This window comes from Sminthopsis crassicaudata, chromosome 3 (assembly GCF_048593235.1).
Source record: "Sminthopsis crassicaudata isolate SCR6 chromosome 3, ASM4859323v1, whole genome shotgun sequence".
Taxonomy (NCBI): domain Eukaryota; kingdom Metazoa; phylum Chordata; class Mammalia; order Dasyuromorphia; family Dasyuridae; genus Sminthopsis; species Sminthopsis crassicaudata.
This window is the reverse complement of record NC_133619.1, coordinates 88,272,614-88,291,836: the sequence shown is the minus strand read 5'-3', so window position 1 is coordinate 88,291,836 and position 19,223 is coordinate 88,272,614. Positions and strand designations below refer to the sequence as shown.

Here is a 19,223-nt window from a genome sequence, read left to right as displayed (position 1 = left end):
TTTTAAGTGTGTGACTCCTTCCCTCTAGACCTTACCCAATAATATATTAGAAACTGATGCTCAAAAACATGAAATTATACAAAATTTTCAGGAAATTCCAAAACTTCTGAAATTCTGAGAACATCTGCTCTAGATACAGAACATAAACAGAAGGGCAGGCAACTATATTATTACCATTTTCTTTTAGCATTTCTTTTACACTATTTCTTGTGGCCCAGAAGGCATTTTTAGAGGCAACATTGAGGGAAGCTAATGAAAACCCTAAATCAAAAACTTATTTACCATTGAAAGCATTTTGACATTGAAATGCTAACAAAGATTAATTTTAATGATCATTATTTTCTTGTGCTTAGAAATGCTGGCAAATATCACTTTCATCAGGAAGAAAAGCTCCTCTGCTTTATTTAGATGCCCTTTCCAACCACCAAAGATTAGTAAATTACTTATAAATTGTCTCATATTTTCTGGATGCACTGCCTTTGGCTATTTCCTTTCAAAAATTCATATGTGAATGTTCAAACCTTCTCAGGAAGCAAAATTAGCATAAACTAGCATATAAGAGCCATGAAATTTATCAAAGCTGTCCTGGGTGAGCCTGAATTTTCCCTGAAATTAATTAGAGCTAATAAAACCGAATGTTAAAGAACAATGAATACTGTCAAATTAGGAGATGAAAAAATTTCATGCAAGATTTTTTCCTATAAAAATCCTTATAGTCATTAGAGTCAGTGATATGTAATAAGAATGGCACAACAGCATTGCCATGCCAAAAGACTCGATAATTCCAAAGCAATTTCTATATGGAATAAAAAAGTAATTTTATTTGTCTATGCCATGTTCAAGTTAATGTTAAAATATTTTAATTTGCCAACCAGATACTAATAGAAGAATTTTGGTGAACACCAAAAATAAAAATCTCCCACAGACAATATATGAAGGAAATAATCCACAGAGATATGACTATGCAATGTTCTTTAGCTCTTTAAGGCTTAAAGAGCAGGTAGAACAATCTTACTAATTTTATAAATACAGAAACTGAGATTCATTAAAATTTTTGTTCATGGTCACTGAGCTAATAAGTAAAAAAAGGCTTTGAACTCATGTTTCCTGCTTTGAAATACAGCTCAAACTAAGATTTATGGGTTTTCCCTGCTTTTAACATGGAAGTAAATGTATAAAGATGATCCTTAGTTAATGAGGCAAAAATAGCATAGTAGCATTGGGAGAATGGTTAATCTCTAGATATGTTATTTACCATGCTATGAATCATTGCTTTGTAACTCTCTTTCGGCCTGAAGAATTAGAGGTCTCAAACACTTCTTAAACACATTGATACTAAGATTCTATTTGCAAAACTTTTTTTTTAAATGGTGTTTATATATTTTTGATATTTCTTTAAGCTTTTGATTTTTTCTTTTAAGAAAATCATTTTTTATCTCAAATATATCTCTCCCAAACCTATCAAGCAATCCTTTGTAATACAGTCTTTCCTTTTAGCATGCTCCTTGTATGTAACTGCCCAGTTTTTGAATTGAAAATTAAAAGTTCCCAGATCACACAAACAGAAAAGAAACCCTGACAGCTCTTTGAAAAATTATCCTATCCATTTACTATTAAAGATATAAAAAAGTTTTTGTTCTAACACTTACTTGCAACAATTCTTCGCCCATCTGCTAGAATCATTTCTCCATTTTCTACAAGAGTTTTTAAAATACAGGTAACGTTTGTTGGGGCTTTATCTGCCTCATCTACAACCAAAACATAGCCCATCTTGACTGCTTTCACCTGGAACACAGAAAAATGATCACAAACCAAACAAAACAAACACCACAGAGTTCAAATGGCTTTAGCAGACTCATAATAACTAACTCATTCTGTGTCAATGATTTGCCTAATGTCACATAGTAATCATGCCGCAAAGATGAGAATAAAAGTTGAATCTCTATTAAAGGATCACAAAGCTACAGCTATGAGAGCCATCGGTTTTTCTCTTTTAAGGCCCAAGGAAACCCTGTTTTTTTCCTCCTAATTCTAGGGATGACTAGCAAAGTTTCAAACTCCCCAGGACAGCCTATTACTAGGCTGAAATCCAATAAATGGCAGAAATAGTAAATTAAATGAACTTTAAAAATAAAGTGGCCAATTCACTGTTCAGACACTTTTAAAATTTTAAATTATATCAAAATAGTGAAATTATAATTATTTCCAAGTTTCCACTGAAACAGGATGTATGGATATGGAGCACTGTATATATCAAGGCTTTCTTAATGTATTGGTGACTTTTGTTCCCCTTCCTCTGCCCATCTGTTTTTAATCTCTATTTTTTTTTTTTTCTTTTTCTCTATGTTTATATCAAGTAAGAAGAGAAAGGAAATAAGTATTTTTATAGCACCTACACCATTTCCCTGTGCTAAAAGATTTTACAAATGTTTTCTCATTTGGTTTTCACAATAGTGGTACTATGGACCCATTTTACAATTGAGGAAATTGAGGCAAACAGAGTAAGTGACTTGTCCAGGGTCACAGGGCTATTCTGGGAGGCTGGATTTGGACTCAGTTCTTTCTGATCAGGCCCAGTATGCTCTTTCCAGTTTCTTCATCTACAAATACAGTTAATGACACCAGTAGGCCCTATCTTGTAAGACTACTGTTAAGCCCAAATGATATGATGAATAATAAACATAATCGGCCTGCTCAGGCCATGGGATTCCTCATACAAGGTCTACTTCTTTCTCCCTCTAGAAGCATGGCTCAGGCTTTAAGAGCCCAGGCCCAGAGAGGGTGGTGGGGACAAATCTTAGAGCTCTGATTTGGGGGAAGGAGTCTGGACTGAGGGCCAGAGCCTGGGCTCCTCCACCAGCCTTGTGACCTCGGGCCATTCACTCAGCATCTCTCAATCTTGCTTCTCTCATCTATAAAGTGGAGATAATAAGGCTGGAAATCCTTACTTCCCATGCTTCTCATGAAAACCAAACAAGATAGCGGATGACAAGTTCTTCATAACCGCTAGCCACTATCATCATTAGCACTGTTACATTAGGAGTAGGGACAAGGCAGGGCCAGCCCGCCTCTGCAGCCCAGAGCTCCTGCCACAGGACACCAGAAGTGCCACCCTCAACTACAAGGGAGTAGAGGTTTGGGGGCCCTATGGGCCAATACTGACCACGAGTTTACATCATCTATCATACTATATTCCTTAAAGTTTTCCCAGTGACACTTCAATCTGACCCTGGCCTGGTTGGGAGTTTGACATCCCCACTTCGTTGACTGGCTGGAGTTTGATACTTCTGCATGACACTATTCACTACACCATCTTCTAAATTTTATCATATAACTGGGATGGAGGTGGGGGGAACTGTCATTTAGCCTTTACCAGTCTCTATAAGGTCAATGAAATCCCTCTTTCAAGAGAAAGGAAAAACAGAATGCAAATGATTTTTTTTCCAGGTTTAAAATTTGCTCTCAAAATTGACATCATAATAAGGAATTTCCGGTTTTAACATGGAAGTTGTGGCCTTCCCAAAGGGTGAATGTATATTATCATTCTGAAATCAATTTTTAAAAATATTCACTCATGAAATGAATAGAACCAGAAGATCGCTGTACACTTCAATGCTGTATGAAGATGTATTCTGATGGAAGTGGAAATCTTCAACATAAAGAAGATCCAACTCACTTCCAGTTGATCAATGATGGACAGAAACAACTACACCCAGAGAAGGAACACTGGGAAGTGAATGTAAATTGTTAGCACTACTGTCTATCTACCCAGGTTACTTATACCTTCGGAATCCAATACTTAACATGCAACAAGAAAATGGGATTTACACACATATGTTGTATCTAGGTTATACTGTAACACATGTAAAATGTATGGGATTGCCTGTCATCAAGGGGAGGGAGTAGAGGGAAGGAGGGGATAATTTGGAAAAATGAATACAAGGGATAATGTTATAAAAAATTATTCATGCATATATACTGTGGAAAAAAAATTCTAAATAAAATAAAAAAAATATTCACTCATGATAGAAATACTGACCAGTGGAGAGTCTTCATACACAATATGACCATCTTTTACAGAAGGCTGAAGAGTAAGTGTCTGTACAGTTGTATCCCTAAAATTAAACCAAACACATTTTACAATGAGAACTGAAATAAAATGTTTCTTTAAACATCAAATAAAACATAATTAATACTTGTTCCTTCCTACTAATCTTGAGCAATAACAATGTTTGTTTCTTTATAGTAAAGCAAGATAAATAAGTTACTTATTTTTAAGAATTGACAATACCATCTAAGAGGATAAGACCTGGCTTGGGGTTTACAGATGAGAAAAGGTTTAGTTCTTTACTCATATATAGACTCTTGAGAATAATATACTCTGGAGAATCTTGAGACAGATATATCCTTGGAAGCAGGCTACCCTCTAACCCCAGAACATCTTTCTGCCCTGATGGCTTCCTTCTCCCAATGTTCAGTTCTTCTTGAGATGTTCAATTTGAGAAAGGTTCTGGGCAATCATCCCTAATTCCCCTCCAGGATCTGCTGCTAGCTAACTCTCCAGATTATGACGCCATGTCCCATCTGCTTTCTTGCCCTAGCTGCCTCTGAGCTCCCCCTTTTTTTTCCCCCTTATTGGTGAGTTCTTCTAAGGAGCACCATTTTGGAAAGGAGCCCAAGTAAACATTCTTTGCCATGACTTTTATGTTCTGAATTTTGCCACTATGTCATTGCTTTTCTCTTTTCCTATCTTTACAATCCTTCGGTTCTTTTTTGTTATCTTTTCCCATTAGAATGTACACTCTATGAGGCAAGATAGTCTTGCTTTTATCTTGTATATGTATTCCCAGCACTTAGCTGAGGATATGGCACACAATAAAAACAAATTTTTGTTGCTCCCTTGTTGCCTGAAGAACTTTTACTGTTCAGTTGTATCCTACTCTTTGTGACCCCATTTGATGTTTTCTTGGCTTGAAGTGATTTGCTGTTTTCTTCTCTAGCTCATTTTATAGATGAGAAAACTGAAGCAATCAGGATTAAGTGACTTTACCAGGCTCACATAGATTTGAAGTCAAGAAGAAGAGTCTTCCTAAGTCCAGACTAGAGCTCTAACCACTGTGCCACCTAGTTATCCTGCTGAAGCACTTAGAAAAGATTAAAGAACTCTCCCTCTTAGTTGACCTTTGGAGACGAAGCCTGTTAAATACTTTTAGTAGTTAACAGTTCAACAGCCTTTCTATTGAAGAAATTCTAGAAAGGATAGTCTGAGGAGCTCAGTGACTTATTTTCCTTCCTGATGAGAACTGAGAAAAGATAACTAACATTTATGAGATGAATTGAGAAAAAATGTTATTTTGAGAGGAACTGAATTAACTACATTCTGAAGAAGATGGAGTTGTTGGAGTTTGGTTCCAGTGTTTTGAAGGAGCTGTAAGTAGGAAATATTGGGACACAGTTGACTTTTTGGGAGAAATCTTGCCTGTTTAGGGCTATTTGCATATCTTACAATGGCTGTTATACAGGTCCCTGGCTTAATTTTCCTTCAGTTCCCTTCCTTTTGGTCAGTTCACAGATCAATATCATGTTGCCAGAGTAAGTGAGTAGAGAAAAATAATAACTAATTTTAAGTAAGCTGGTTTTTCTGGTAATTAGTAATATTCTTAAATAGAACATCCTGAAAACAATAAGGTTTTTTCAGGACTAAGGGTCACCATTACAAACATTTATTGCTGTGTATATGATATCCTCAGAAGTTATTAAAGCAGAGCAATTTTTCCAATTTGTCTAGATATCTGAATTTACCCAGTATTTCATTTATACATAATCTCTCTCTGATTTGTTTTTGTGCTGTAACTACTCCAGTACAGGTTGTCTTAAGGAGACCATTGTAAGAGCCTTCTGCCTAGTCTTACAAACTTCAGTCGACTTCTTACAAAATCTACCATCAACACTGATGCCTTAGGAGTAATCACCTTAATGAATGGTTTAAATCATGTTACTTCCCTACTCAAATGGCTACTCAATGGATTTCTGCTTCCTACTTAAGAAAGTATAAATTCTTGACTTTGGCCTTCAAAGTCTTATAAAATTTAATTCTAGTCTCATTTCATACTATTCTCCTTCATACAGTCTTTGTTCCATGCTAGCTTACTTTTTTCTGTTCTGCTATGCCCTAATCCATTTCTTAGCAATTCTTCATACTATTTTTTAAATCATGAATGGAATTTTTCATATAACATTTCCATCTATTGATATTTCACATTTTCTACAAGGTCAAATTCACATATTAATTTCTTTATGAAGTGGTTATTTATCCCTTCAAGGTTTTCTCTTGGCCTCAAATTTGTCATTGCAGCCTGTCTAGATTTCTTTATAGGTATGTTGCTCTCCCCTGTTTGATAGTGATTCACCTGTCTTTCCTCAGGTTCTATCTATATCTGTCTATACAAGTTCCTTAAGAGTAGCGTCTATGTAAGAATCATCTTTGTAAGCCTAGCAACTAAAATAGTATCTTGTACATTCTAGATACTTAATATTAAATTTATTTAATATTTAAATACAAATAATTCATTTCACACAAAATCATCAATTAATTCCACAGAGTTTATTGACTTCCAAATTCTTTCCCTCTCTCCCCTATTCCTTTCTTCAGAAGGTAAGCAATTTAATATAGCATATATCTACGTATCTATATTATATATATATAAAATCATACAAAATATATTTCCATTCTTGCCATGTTGGAAAAGAAAACAGACCAGGGAAAAAAAAAAACAAACGGATTCCTCAATTTTCATCCATATCCTCTCAGGATTTTTTCTGGAGACGAATAGCATTTTTCCTCATAAGTTCTTTGGAATTGTCCTGGATCACAGTATTATTGAGAATAGCTAAGTCATTTATACTTGGTCATAGTATAATATTGCTATTACTGCGTACAATGTTCTCCTGGTTCTGCTTATTTCAGTTCATATATATATATAAAATATATATGTATATATATTAATTTTTCTGAAGGCATCATATCATTTCTTATAATAAAACACTATTTCATTAAAATTATATATCACAACTTGTTTAGTAACTCTTCAATTGTTGGGCATCCTATCAATTTCCAGCCACCACAAAAAAAGCTATTATAAATATTTTCATACAAATAGATCTTTTTTCTTTGATCTCTTTGGGATACAGATCTAGAAGTAGTATTGCTGGGTCAAAGGTCACTGTATACCTTAGCACTCTGGGTGTTCCAAATTGCTCTCCAGAAAGGTTGGATCAGTTCATAACTCCATCAATATATAGTGCAATAGTCTCCCAATTTTTCTACATTACTTCCAACATTATTTTCCTTTTCTATAATGTTAGCCAATCTGATATATATGTGGTGATATCTCAGAGTTGTTTATTTGCATTTCTTTAAGCAATAGTGATTTGGAGCATTTTTTCACATGATTACAGATGTCTTCTTTTGAAAACTTTTAGCAAGTCAATTGGGGCTAAGTGACTTGAACTTAAGTCACACAAATTGTAAGTGATAATTGTCTGAGGCCACATTTGAACTCAGATCCTTCTGACTTGAGGATCACTGCAATGCACTATCTATATTTCTATACTTAACTGAGTGTTTATGTTATTCCTCCTATAAGCCAATTCTAAAGAATGCAAGTGTTAGCCTATCTTCCCCTCCTCTTTTGTACTTCTTTTATATGAAATAATATTCTTATTCTTCTCTATCTTCTCCCATTGCAGATCTCTTTTTATCCCTTAATTTTTAAAAAATTATCCCTCATACTTCTGTCCTCTATGTATATTTCTTTTAACTTCTTTAATAATTTCACATAGCAATGTAAACAGTTTAACCTTTATATAGCATCCATTATGGTTTCTCTTTCATGTTTACCTTTTTTTAAAATGTTCATTCATTTATTTATGCTTTTCTCAAGTCTTATTATTTGAAAGTTCTCTTATTTTCCCCTGAAGGATTTTACTCAGTTTTGATGGATAGGTTATTTTTGGTTATAGTACTAGTTCCTTTACTTTCTGGAATATCATATTCCAAGCCATCCTATCTTTTAATATGGAAGCTGCTAAGTCTTGTGTGATTCTGACTATGGCTCCATAACATTTTAGTTGTTTCCTTCCAACTGCTTGCAATATTTCTTTCCTGGACCTAGAAGCTTTGGTTATATATTACATTTATATATATCTATATATATCTATATCTATATCTATATCTATATCTATATCTATATATGTATTCCTAGTTTTCAATTTGAGATCTTTTTCAGGAAGTTAAAACTGTATTCTTTCAATTTTTTTTTCTTTTGGTTCTAAAACATCAAGGCAATTTTATCTGATAATTTCTTGAAAAATGATATCTAAGCTTTACTTTGTTTTTTTTTTTTTTTTTTTTTTTTTGGTAAATCATGGCTTTCATCACATTTCCTTTTATTTTTTCATTCTTCTAAATTTGTTATATTGTATCTTGAAGTCTCGTAGTCATCAGCTTCTATTTTCCTAAATCTAAATTTTAAGGTATTATTTTCTTCAGTGAGCTTTTGCAATTCCTTTGCTATTTGGCCAATTCTGGTTTTTTGTTTGTTTGTTTGTTTGTTTTTAAATTTTTTTTAAGGAAGTCTTTTCTTCCATTTCTGTAAATCTTTTCCCATTTGGTCAATTTGCTTTTTAAGACATTCTTCTTTTCACTGGATTTTTGTATCTCTTTAACTATTTGGCTTAAGGTACTATTTTCTTCAATATTTATTTTGTGTTTCTTTTACCAGGCTGTTGATTTTTTTCATGATTTATTTTTATCACTCTCATTTTTCTTCCCAATTTTTCCTCTAACTCTCTTATTTAATTTTAAAAATTCTTTTTGAGCTCTTTGATGGCCTGAGGCCAATTAATATATTTGAGGCTTTGGATGTAGGAGTTTTGACTTTATTGTCTTTTTCTGAGTTTATGTTTTGATCTTCTTATAATATTACCTTTCTATAAATCAGGATTTTTTTTTTATGCGGTTTGCGCATTTTCCAGACTATTTCTTGATTTTTAACTCTATGTTAAAGTGGGGCTCTGATTGTAGTATGAAAGGGGCACCAACTCAAACTCCATGTTTTTTGGGCAGCTGTTTTCAGCAGTAATTCTGGGAACCTGTATGTGTTCAATTCTTTTAAAGTGACATGATCTACAGAAAAGTGTGCTTCTATGCTTCTTTCTGTATTATGCATCGGTCTGAAAGTGACCATGTACATGTTTTCACTCGGAAACCAGAATTTCAGTTCCCTTGTGGCAACAAGCTCTAGTACACTAATGCTCCTCCTTGCCCTGGGACTAAGACCCAAGACTGCAACCTGGATCCAAGGCTGGGCAATGCACAGAGTCCTGCCCCTGATGTTAGCAAAAGGACCCCTGTGATATTCTTCTAACAAACTGTTCAACCCCCTTATCATCTGTGAGTTGGGAGGTCCAGAATTTACCACTGCTGCCATTGATTTAGTTGCCACCAACAACTACTCCTAGTTGCTGGGGGTCAGGTCTGGGCTTGCATAGCCTGCCCTGGAGTATACATACTCCTCTCTCATCCTACTGCATCAAATTTTTCCTGGAAACTTTCAAAGTTGTTTTGGGTTGGAAAATTATTTCACTTTATCCCTTTGTGGGTTCTGCTGTTTTAACATTTGTTTTCAGGCATTATTAAAAGATATATGAAGTGTAGGGGAGAGCTCAGTCTTTTCTCTACTATTTTGGCTCTGTCTTCAATTTTGTCCTTTGTATAACATTTATCTTTTTGTTGTCACATAGCCAACAATTTTCAAGATCTTACTGTCTCTTTCCCTAGCCTCCTGATTCCCCAGACTCAAGTCTCTTTCCTTTCTTACTTCTCCTCCAAAGTAATTCCAAAGTGATTTTCCTAAGTGTAGATCTGACTAAATCACTCCTTTCTTCAACAACTACTAGTGGGTTCCTGTAAAGGGCTGAAACTGAGTTGATGCACTGAGGTTAGACAACCAAGCACTTGAGGCTAATTACCGATTGGACAATACTCTATTAGCATATGCTTGGAAAATGGCCCTTCCCACTATTCTGTGCTGGCTCAATCTTTTGGTGTATACAGAGAATTGTAGGAGGGATTAGGGGGGGAGTAAGACTACCCAGAGTCACTTCCGGGCAGGAGACGAAGGGGAGGGGTCTCAGAGATCCTGCATCCATCCAATTCATTTTTACCCCTAAAGACCAAAAATAAAGACCAAGGACTTTTGCTTATCCTGACTCTGGCTGATTCTAAGGTATCCAGAGTGCTATCGCGGTCTTCACATTTGGTGCCCAACGTGTGGACCAAGGACCCTAATTTCACTGATGAAGTCCCCGTTGACCAGAAAATAGGGTGAGTAAGGAATTACTTTGTTAATGGCTAAACTAGTAACCTTTTCTAGCTGAAATGGGGCAGATGTTAGGAAAAGATTCTCCCCCAGCCCCACCCCCCAGGGGGCGCTATAGAAAGCATGCGTAAGTTGACCAAGGGACAAGGCTTAATTATAACTTGGTTACAGATCGCTAGACTCTTGGGTACATTAGAACACACATCCCCTTGCTTCTTAAAGGAAGAAGATATAGGACCAGATAATTGGAAACTACAGGACTATGTGAATACTATAATGATAAAGGTCCTCACTCAATTTCCAAGGAAACATTCTATAAATACAACATAATCCAACTGTCCTTAAAGAATCTTGCAAGTTATAGAAAAAAGAAAAGTTTTAAGAACAGCCAGATGAGGAAGTATGAAGAAAAAGAGAAAGACAATGAATGGTTTAATAGCAATATCAATAGAGGGCATGTGGAGTTAAGTGAGGATGAAGGGCGTGGTAATGCTCTCTCTGACTAAGCAGCTTCAACCTTGCCTAAACTGGAACTGGTTCTTGACACCTCCCTATCAAATCCACCTTCCTGGATGGAAGGAGGAGGAGTAGAGGGAGGGGCAGTGATATCACCAGCACCTTCCTCCCAGCAATCACTGCTTCCTATGACTAGATTGCAAAAAGCACTACTTAAAGCCACAGAAGAAGGGCAGGATTTAGCTGAATTGAAAATCAGTATGTATTCCGCAATTCAACAGTTTAACTCTTCAGGTCAAGAAAGTAGAAGACACGCTTCTTTTGATATAGACATCCTCAAAGACCTGAAAAAGGCTTGCACTCTCTATGGGGCTACACCAGCTTATGTCAAGATGTCATTACAGAATTTGGCTTATGAAGTCTTAACCCCTAGGGACTGGAAATCTATAGCAAGGGTGTGCTTAGAACCTGGACAAAACTTGTTGTGGCTTTCTGAATATAGTGAGCTCTGTAGGATACAAGCCCAATAAAATAGTCATAGTGGAGTTAATATTCCAATCACCTGTGACCAACTAACAGGTGTAGGTTCTTATGCAGAAGTTTCAGTACAGATTAATTAGCCCATAGCAGCATATGAGCAAATTGCTGCTGCTGCTATGAAAGCATGGGCTTCTCTCCCCAGTAAAAAAGACAAGGGCGAGACCTTCACAAAAATTGTATAAGGGCCAAATGAAACCTTTGCTGATTTTGTGGGATGTTTGCAGACAGCTGTCATACAAACTATTGATGAAAATGCAATAACAGAAATTATGATAAGGCAACTTGCTAAAGAAAATTATTATGAGATTTGTAGAAGGATTATGCTAGGATTACACAAGGATACTCCTTTAGAGGAGATCATAAGACGCTGTGCCACAGTGGGCACAAATACCTTTTATAGCCAGGCTACGATGCAGACTTCCCAAGATCCCAACGTGGGAAGACAGGGTCTCTTTTGGCAAGGGATTTCCAGAGAGACTTGCCAATGCTTTCAATGTGGTAAAGTAGGGCATCTGAAAGCTCAATGTTGGCACAGAGACAGAGTAATTAAACAGGGTGGGAGAACAAGACCCAATACTCCATATCCAAAATACAACAGAAGCTTCCATTGGGCATCAGAGTGTAGACTGATTCAGGGAAATAGGATGAGGGGCCCATCCCAGGACCAAAGCTAAAAAGACATGATGGTAGCCGATGCCACACCTAGAGAGTGCCTAGAAGTTCAGTACACAGACATGATCAATCAATCAGCCAGGAAGCCATCTGATGGAAGAAAGGGATTACAATTAGGGAAGATAGAGTTGTATGCAGCTGGGACTACTGAGATACCCCTTGGAGAGGTGAAATCTGTTCCTCTCCAGCCTATGAATCCCTTGCCTCCAGGCACAGTAGACTTGACCATTTCACCTCCTGAGTGTACTTACAAAACAGTGTCCATCCATACACTGATGTGGGAAACTGGGGAATTGTATAGATAATATCCCAGTCACTAATACAAGTAGACAACGTGTAACTTATCAACCAGGAGAGGTAGTAGCATCGGGTTTATTGATACAGACCCCTAATAAGCAACCTGGTGATAGTCGCCCAGATTCTGACTCCAAGCAGCAAAATCCAGGAACATACTGGACAGAAGCTGTGACAGTTGACCGACCTATGCTCACTATTTATATAAATGGCATACCATTAGAAGGACTGGTAGACACAAGTGCAGATCACACAGTCATTAGAGGTTCCAACTGGCCCAGTTGCTGGCCAAAGATTAAGGCAGATACCTACATGTCTGGCGTAGAAGGATCTAAGCAGCTGAAGTGCTATCCCTTTGAGATGGATATTTGATGGTGAAACAGGAGTTTCTACTCCTTTTATAGTTGAAAAAATCCCCATCAATCTATGAGGAAGAGACATCTTACAACAATTAGGATTACAAATGAGTATTTCTGTTTTTTAGGCAGGGCTGCTATTGAAGGCCTGCCAATACTTTCACTTGTCCCCATCCAATGGAAAACTGACACACCAGTGTGGATAGAACAGTAGCCCTTAGCTGGCAATAAAATTCAGGCCTTATTAGATATAGTACAGGAGCAACTTGACCAAGGTCACTTACAACCTTCTCTAAAGTCCTTGGAATTTCCCACTATTTGTTGTAAGAAAGAAATCTGGAAAATGAAGGATATTGACTTATTTGAGAAAGGTAAATGAACAGATGGAAACTATGGGAACTCTTCAGTTTGGACTTCCATCTCCTATTCAATTGCCTAGAGAATGGCCTCATTGGGTTATAGACATTAAGGACTGTTTCTATTCTATCCCTCTAGATAAGGAGGAGATGAAAAGATTTGCCTTTTCAGTTAAGTTTAGCATTAAGTTAGCTGAGCCTTATAAAAGATATGAATGGATAGTTTTGCCAAGGGAATGAAAAACAGCCCTACTATGGGTCAAATGTATGTTGCTGCTGCTCTTACTCTAGTAAAAAAAGCATTTCCAAAAGTTATGTGATTACATTACATGGATGATATATTGGGATGTGCATCTGAGGAGCAAAGGTTAGAAGCATGTCTACAAAAAACCATTGAAAAACTAAGGAATTATAAATTGCACATAGCTCTAGAAAAAATTCAAAGACATGCTATTTTTCAATATTTAGGATATGAAGTATACCCTAAGGTGCTTACAGTACAAAAACTTTCCTTAAGAACAGAGAAACTAAACACCTTAAATGACTTTCAGAAATTGGCAGGAGATATCCAATGGATGGGTCCAGTGTTAGGCTTGACGGCCTATCAATTGCAACCATTATATGACATTTTAAGGGGAGACAGTGTTTTAAACTCACCACGACAGCTTACAAAAGAAGATCAACTTGCTTTAGCCCATGTGGTTGAAAGAGTCACTCAAAAACCCTTGGAAATACCAGTTTTTTACTACAAAACAGACACCCACAGCAGTCCTTCATCAAGGAGACAGTGTGATAGAGTGGGTGAACCTCCCAGTACAGAACAAAGCCTTATTCTTTATCCAGTGCTTGTGACTGGAATTTTATTAAAAGCCATTAAGTGAGCAGTACAATTAGCTGGGATAAGACCTGACAAGATATACACCTTTTATATTAATGCACAAATTAATGGGTGCTGTGAAACCATCCCAGAGTGGCAAATTTTATTAGATATGGCTCCAAATTTTACACACCAATATCCATTAAAGATAACCCAGCTATTACATAATTGGTGATGGATTCTTGAAGAAAAGGTTTCTAAAGTTCCTCTTAAAGGGACCAGCTATCTTTACAGATGTATCCAAACATAATATTTGCACTGTGTACTCTCCTGACTTAATTATAAAGAGATCAGTCAGAATTCCTTTTCAGTCCACGCAGCAGAATGAATTGTATGCAATCATTCTAGCTCTTACTTATTATCCAGGAGATATAAATATAATATCTGACTCAGCCTATTAAGTGTGGTACTGTTGTGCCACATTTCTCTTTAATTGTCCTGACTCAATTTCCCTAATTGGTTCTGCCTCCATTTCCCTTATTGTCCTGAGTTTCCCTGAATTGTTCTACCTCAGTTTCCTTAACTGTGAGGCTCAAGATGAGGGGGAGATCAGACTTCCTGGCTCCTAACTCCTTTTGCTCTCAAGAATTTATGGCACTGCCCTTCTAAAATATTCCAAAAAATAAGACTATCCAGGATACCTCATTGACATCTTTACTTCTGTTTATTCAAACATCCTGACTCTGGCTTTTAGTAAGAATTTATAGCTTTCCCCCATTCTGACAGAACCAAATGGTTCTCTAAAACCCTTCACTCTCTTTTTTTCTCTTTCTTTGTTCAGAAAGGTATAAGAGGACATGGGATTCTCCCATTCGTCACTAGATACTTTGAGACAAGAGTCCTGTCCAATCAATTAAACTCTCCAATTAATAAAATATTGAAAACTCTCTAATCTCTATCTTGCCTCAGTTTCTCCAGCATTACAGTACAAAGAATTGCCACAGCCCAAATAAAATTTGTAGCCTCTAATATATATCAGCTCTTTAAGGAACTTCAAGAGCAAGTGAGAAAGCATCCAGGTAAGATTTATATCTTGCATGTCCACTCTCATAGTGGACTTCCAGGTCCTATTTTTGATGGTAATTCAAAGACAAATTGCCTTCTAACTATGTTGGCCAATACTCCCTTATTTCAAGAAGCCCAAGAATCTCATTTTAAATATCATCATGCTGCTCGAGCTTTACAATTTGGAATGACAAGAGAAGAAACTAGGAGCATAGTAAAAGCTTGCATTCCTTTCCACACTCCTACAGTACCTCCAGGGAAGAACCCTCATGGTTTGAGATCCAATGAAATTTGGTAAATGGATGTGACCCATTATACATCTTTTGGTCATCTGTTTTTTATCCATGTTTTGGTAGACACCTTTTCAGGATTCACTTTTGCAAAACCAGCAGCAAAAGAAACAGCCCGAGTGGTCACTAAATTCCTTATACAAGCATTTGCAATTATGGGTATGCCACAAGCAATAAAAACAGACAATGGACCTGCATATACTTTTAATCATTTTGCACACTTTTGTGCACAGTATAAGATTATACACACCACTGGCATACCTTTTAATCCTCAAGGACAGGCAATAATAGAGAGGAGAAACAGAGACATTAAGATGCTCCTCAAAAAAAAAAGAAAGGGGGAGCCACAGGTAACCCTAGAGAACTTCTAAATCTAGCTCTTTATACTATTTGACTTCTTGCTTTTTGACAAAGATGCACTAGTTCTGGCAGACAGGTTTTATCACCCACCAGAAGGGCAGTATCCAGTGCGAGTAGCTCCACTATCTTTAGATAATTGCCAGGTGATGTGGAGAGACCCATAAAGTGGTGAATGGAAGGGGCCAGATAGGTTAACTGCTTGGGGGAGAGGGTTTGCTTGTATCTCTACAGATGAAGGAGGAATCAGATGGGTGCCAATAAGCCGTATTCGCCTTGTCCATTGGAGAGAGATGGAGCAGACCCTTGAAACGAAGGAGAAGACTCAAGAAACATTGGGTGGTTCCATTGATGACTGTGGCTACCATTGAAAGAGCTTGGCAGTTATGGCGTTTGACTCACGGACATCAAAAGTTGTTGGACTTGAAAACCCTCAGGAATCCCTGGATTCTCTGAGATATCATAAGACTGTTGTAGGATTTGAAAACCCTCAGGAATCAATGGATTCTCAGAGACATGATAAGACTATTGTAGGACTTGAAAGTCCTCAGGAATCATTGGATTCTCTGAGACATGATAAGATTGTTGTAGGACTTCAAAACCCTCAGGAATCATTGGATTCTTTGAGACATGATAAGACCATTTGTAAGACTTGAAAACCCTCAGCAATCATTGGATTTTCTGAAAAATAATAAGACTGTTGTAGGACTTGAAAACCCTCAGGAATCATTGGATTCTCTGAGACATGATAAGACTGTTGTAGGACTTGAAAACCTTCAGGACTCACTGGATTTTCTGAGAAATGATAAAACTGTTGCAGGACTTCAAAATCTGCCGGAATCATTGGATTCCCTGACACGTGAAGCAATGGACAATAGATTGGTTTTGGACTATCTCTTTGCTCCTGAAGGAGGTGTATGTGTGCCTGTTGTTTACATACCCTCCTTCTAGGACTTCTGGAAATCTTTTACAACAACATGTTGATTCATATTGTTTGTTATATCACTACTTGCATGTACAATTCATGTTTGTTACACCACATTGAGCCTGCACTGGCTGTGGGGAGAGTCATCAGTAATAGCCTTTGAGTTATTGCTTTGTGCTTGTGTAATACCTCCTATGTTGATGGGTTTGTGCATACCTGTTTCCAATAAGACCCTTCAGCCCAGAAACCTACTAGCAATCCCCACTTCCCTTTGGTGCTTTACATCTCCCTTCCTGAGAAATTGGGGGGGGGGGGGCGTGATCGAATGACCACCTGTGTTCTAAAACAAAAGAAAGTGGGAAATGTAAAGGGCTGAAACTGAATTGATGCACTGAGGCTGGACAATTAAGCACTTACGGCCAATTACCCATTGGACAATACTCTATTAGAATATGCTTGGAAAATGGCCCTTCCCACTATCCCATACTGGCCCAACAGTTTGGTGTATACAGAGAATTGTAGAAGGAACTATGGGGTAAGACTAGCCAGAGTCACTTTTTGGGCGGGAGACGAAGAGGAAAGGTCGTGGATCCTGCGCGTCCATTCCCTTCACTTCTACCCTTAAAGCCCAAGAATAAAGACCAAGGACTTTTGCTTATCTTGACTCTGGCTGATTCTAAGGTATTTAGGGTGCTAATGGGGTCATCACAGGTCCCTAATTCTAATCAGACCAAATATGAATTTTGGTTGGCATTTAAAGCTCTTCAATACATGACTTCATTCTGACCTTCCATTTTTATTACATATAATTCCTCTCACGTATAATAGTCCAATTTAGTTGGTCTTCTTACTGCTTCTCAGTGCACCATTTCCCATCTTTGTGCCTTTGCAAGGCTGTCTCTTCCTTCCAACTTTTATATATTCATTTCCTTTGACATTGAGTTCAAGTGATTTCTAAAAGCTCTTGGTGATATTCTTGTATTATTTTTTATCTTTAAAAATAATGTTTCACTTTGCTAAATTGTAAGCTCCTAGAGGGCAGAGGGCTTTTTACTTTTGTATACTTAGTATTTAACTCAGTGCTTGACACATAAATGTTTGGTGATTGATTGGTTCTTAGGAAAGAAGAATGGCTAATTGTTCTTTAATGGTCTATTCTCTTATTATCTTTCTAGCATTTCCAGGAAAATATAGGCAACAATTATATCCACACATTAATTGACTTATATTTTTAGCACTCCCTCTTCAATTATGAGAATCGAAAACGTCATCATTGTGAAAAGGAGTTGGAAATGGACTCTTCCTAGATAGAGACATTTTACTCCACAAAAACAAAATCAATTGGAGGGATTTTTTTAAATTCATGGCTAATTAACTGGTATAATAAAAAGAACACTGGGTTTGGAGTATAAGGTTTTAGATTTAAACCTCAGTTCCATTTCTTAATCTCTTTGGAATAATATTGAGTGAAATCATTTAACTGCTTTGGATCTCAATTTATTTATTTTTAAAATGAGATGGACAGGACTAAATGATTTCTAAAATCTGTCTCTAATAGTTTATGACACTATGATCAATAAAAAATTTTATTCTTTGGCTAATTTAGTGTGGTGTTCTAGTACATTCTTTTGATTTCAAGGCAGCATACTTTAAAATAAGTTTGAATCCATTATATTGACAGTAAAGGGAATCAGTTCTCAGTACTTATATAGTTGACATTTTGAAGAAATCTGACATAATCAAATGATTTAATACAACCCACTAGTCCACACATTTTTAGATGAACCAAATAGGATATCCATGTGAATTATTTTTTCACACTCCACTGAACTCAATTGATTTTTTTCTTCATGCAAAACAAGGTAAATGCCAAATTTTCTCCCACACTAATGTGAATCTATTCAAACTGACCTTAAGACTCACTAATTTAAATTACTTGAAAAGACAGAATGAACAAATTTAATTAAATCTAAGCTTTTAGATGATTATGCATGCTTTTATACTTAAAGATCAAACCTTGATCTTCATGTTTTTTCTTTCATTTTCAGATTTACCAGTAATTCTGTAAACTTTAATTTTTATTTCCTCAATATGTTGGTTAGATAATAGCAAAAATAACACACTAACTCTCCTGTAATGAATTGTAATGAACATATTATATTATCAATCCAAAATGTTTCCAAATTATAATTCAAATCTGAAATAAAAATGTGGAGAAGGAAGAACTTCTCTTCTCAACAATTTCCCTTACAATTTTTAAACTGAAGGAATCTTATGGAATTTCTCTTCATCAAAGTACAGCTATGCTCCAAGGAATATGCACAAAACTTAGAGAAAGAATGGACTTCAAAAGAATAGTCAGAAAGAATGAGCAGTAGCTACTAGGGAAAAAGGCATAGGTAGCCAAAGGCCATGGGTTTAAGTCAAAGGACTGGGCTCTAGAATGGTTTCATCTCAAGAGATGAAACTCAATGATATTGGTCTTTTGGCATCGTGGGAAGAATAATAGGATGAAATAAGAAGATATGGTGCTAGTTCTGTCTCTTGCCACTCACTGTCAAATGGGCCAGGATACTTTTTCCAATTTTAATTACCTCATCTCAGCTATTATGAATCTTTAGTAATTATTAATCAAAGAATCAAAAACTCTTATATTCAACAATAATCTCCTGAACATCATACTTCCAAGCTATTATAGAGCTTTTATTATATA

At 36.5% G+C, this 19,223-nt stretch overlaps 1 protein-coding gene across 1 annotated transcript in view; it reads right to left on the bottom strand.

Annotated features, from left to right (window-relative positions):
- VWA8 (von Willebrand factor A domain containing 8) overlaps window positions 1-19,223 on the bottom strand; it is a 413,374-nt gene that overhangs the window by 180,442 nt on the left and 213,709 nt on the right. The window contains exons 22-23 of the mRNA XM_074299190.1: window positions 4,040-4,115; window positions 1,650-1,785 (exon numbers count right to left, since the gene is read on the bottom strand). Coding sequence (XP_074155291.1) covers window positions 1,650-1,785; window positions 4,040-4,115 — 212 coding nt within the window. The remainder of the gene's footprint in view (window positions 1-1,649; window positions 1,786-4,039; window positions 4,116-19,223) is intronic.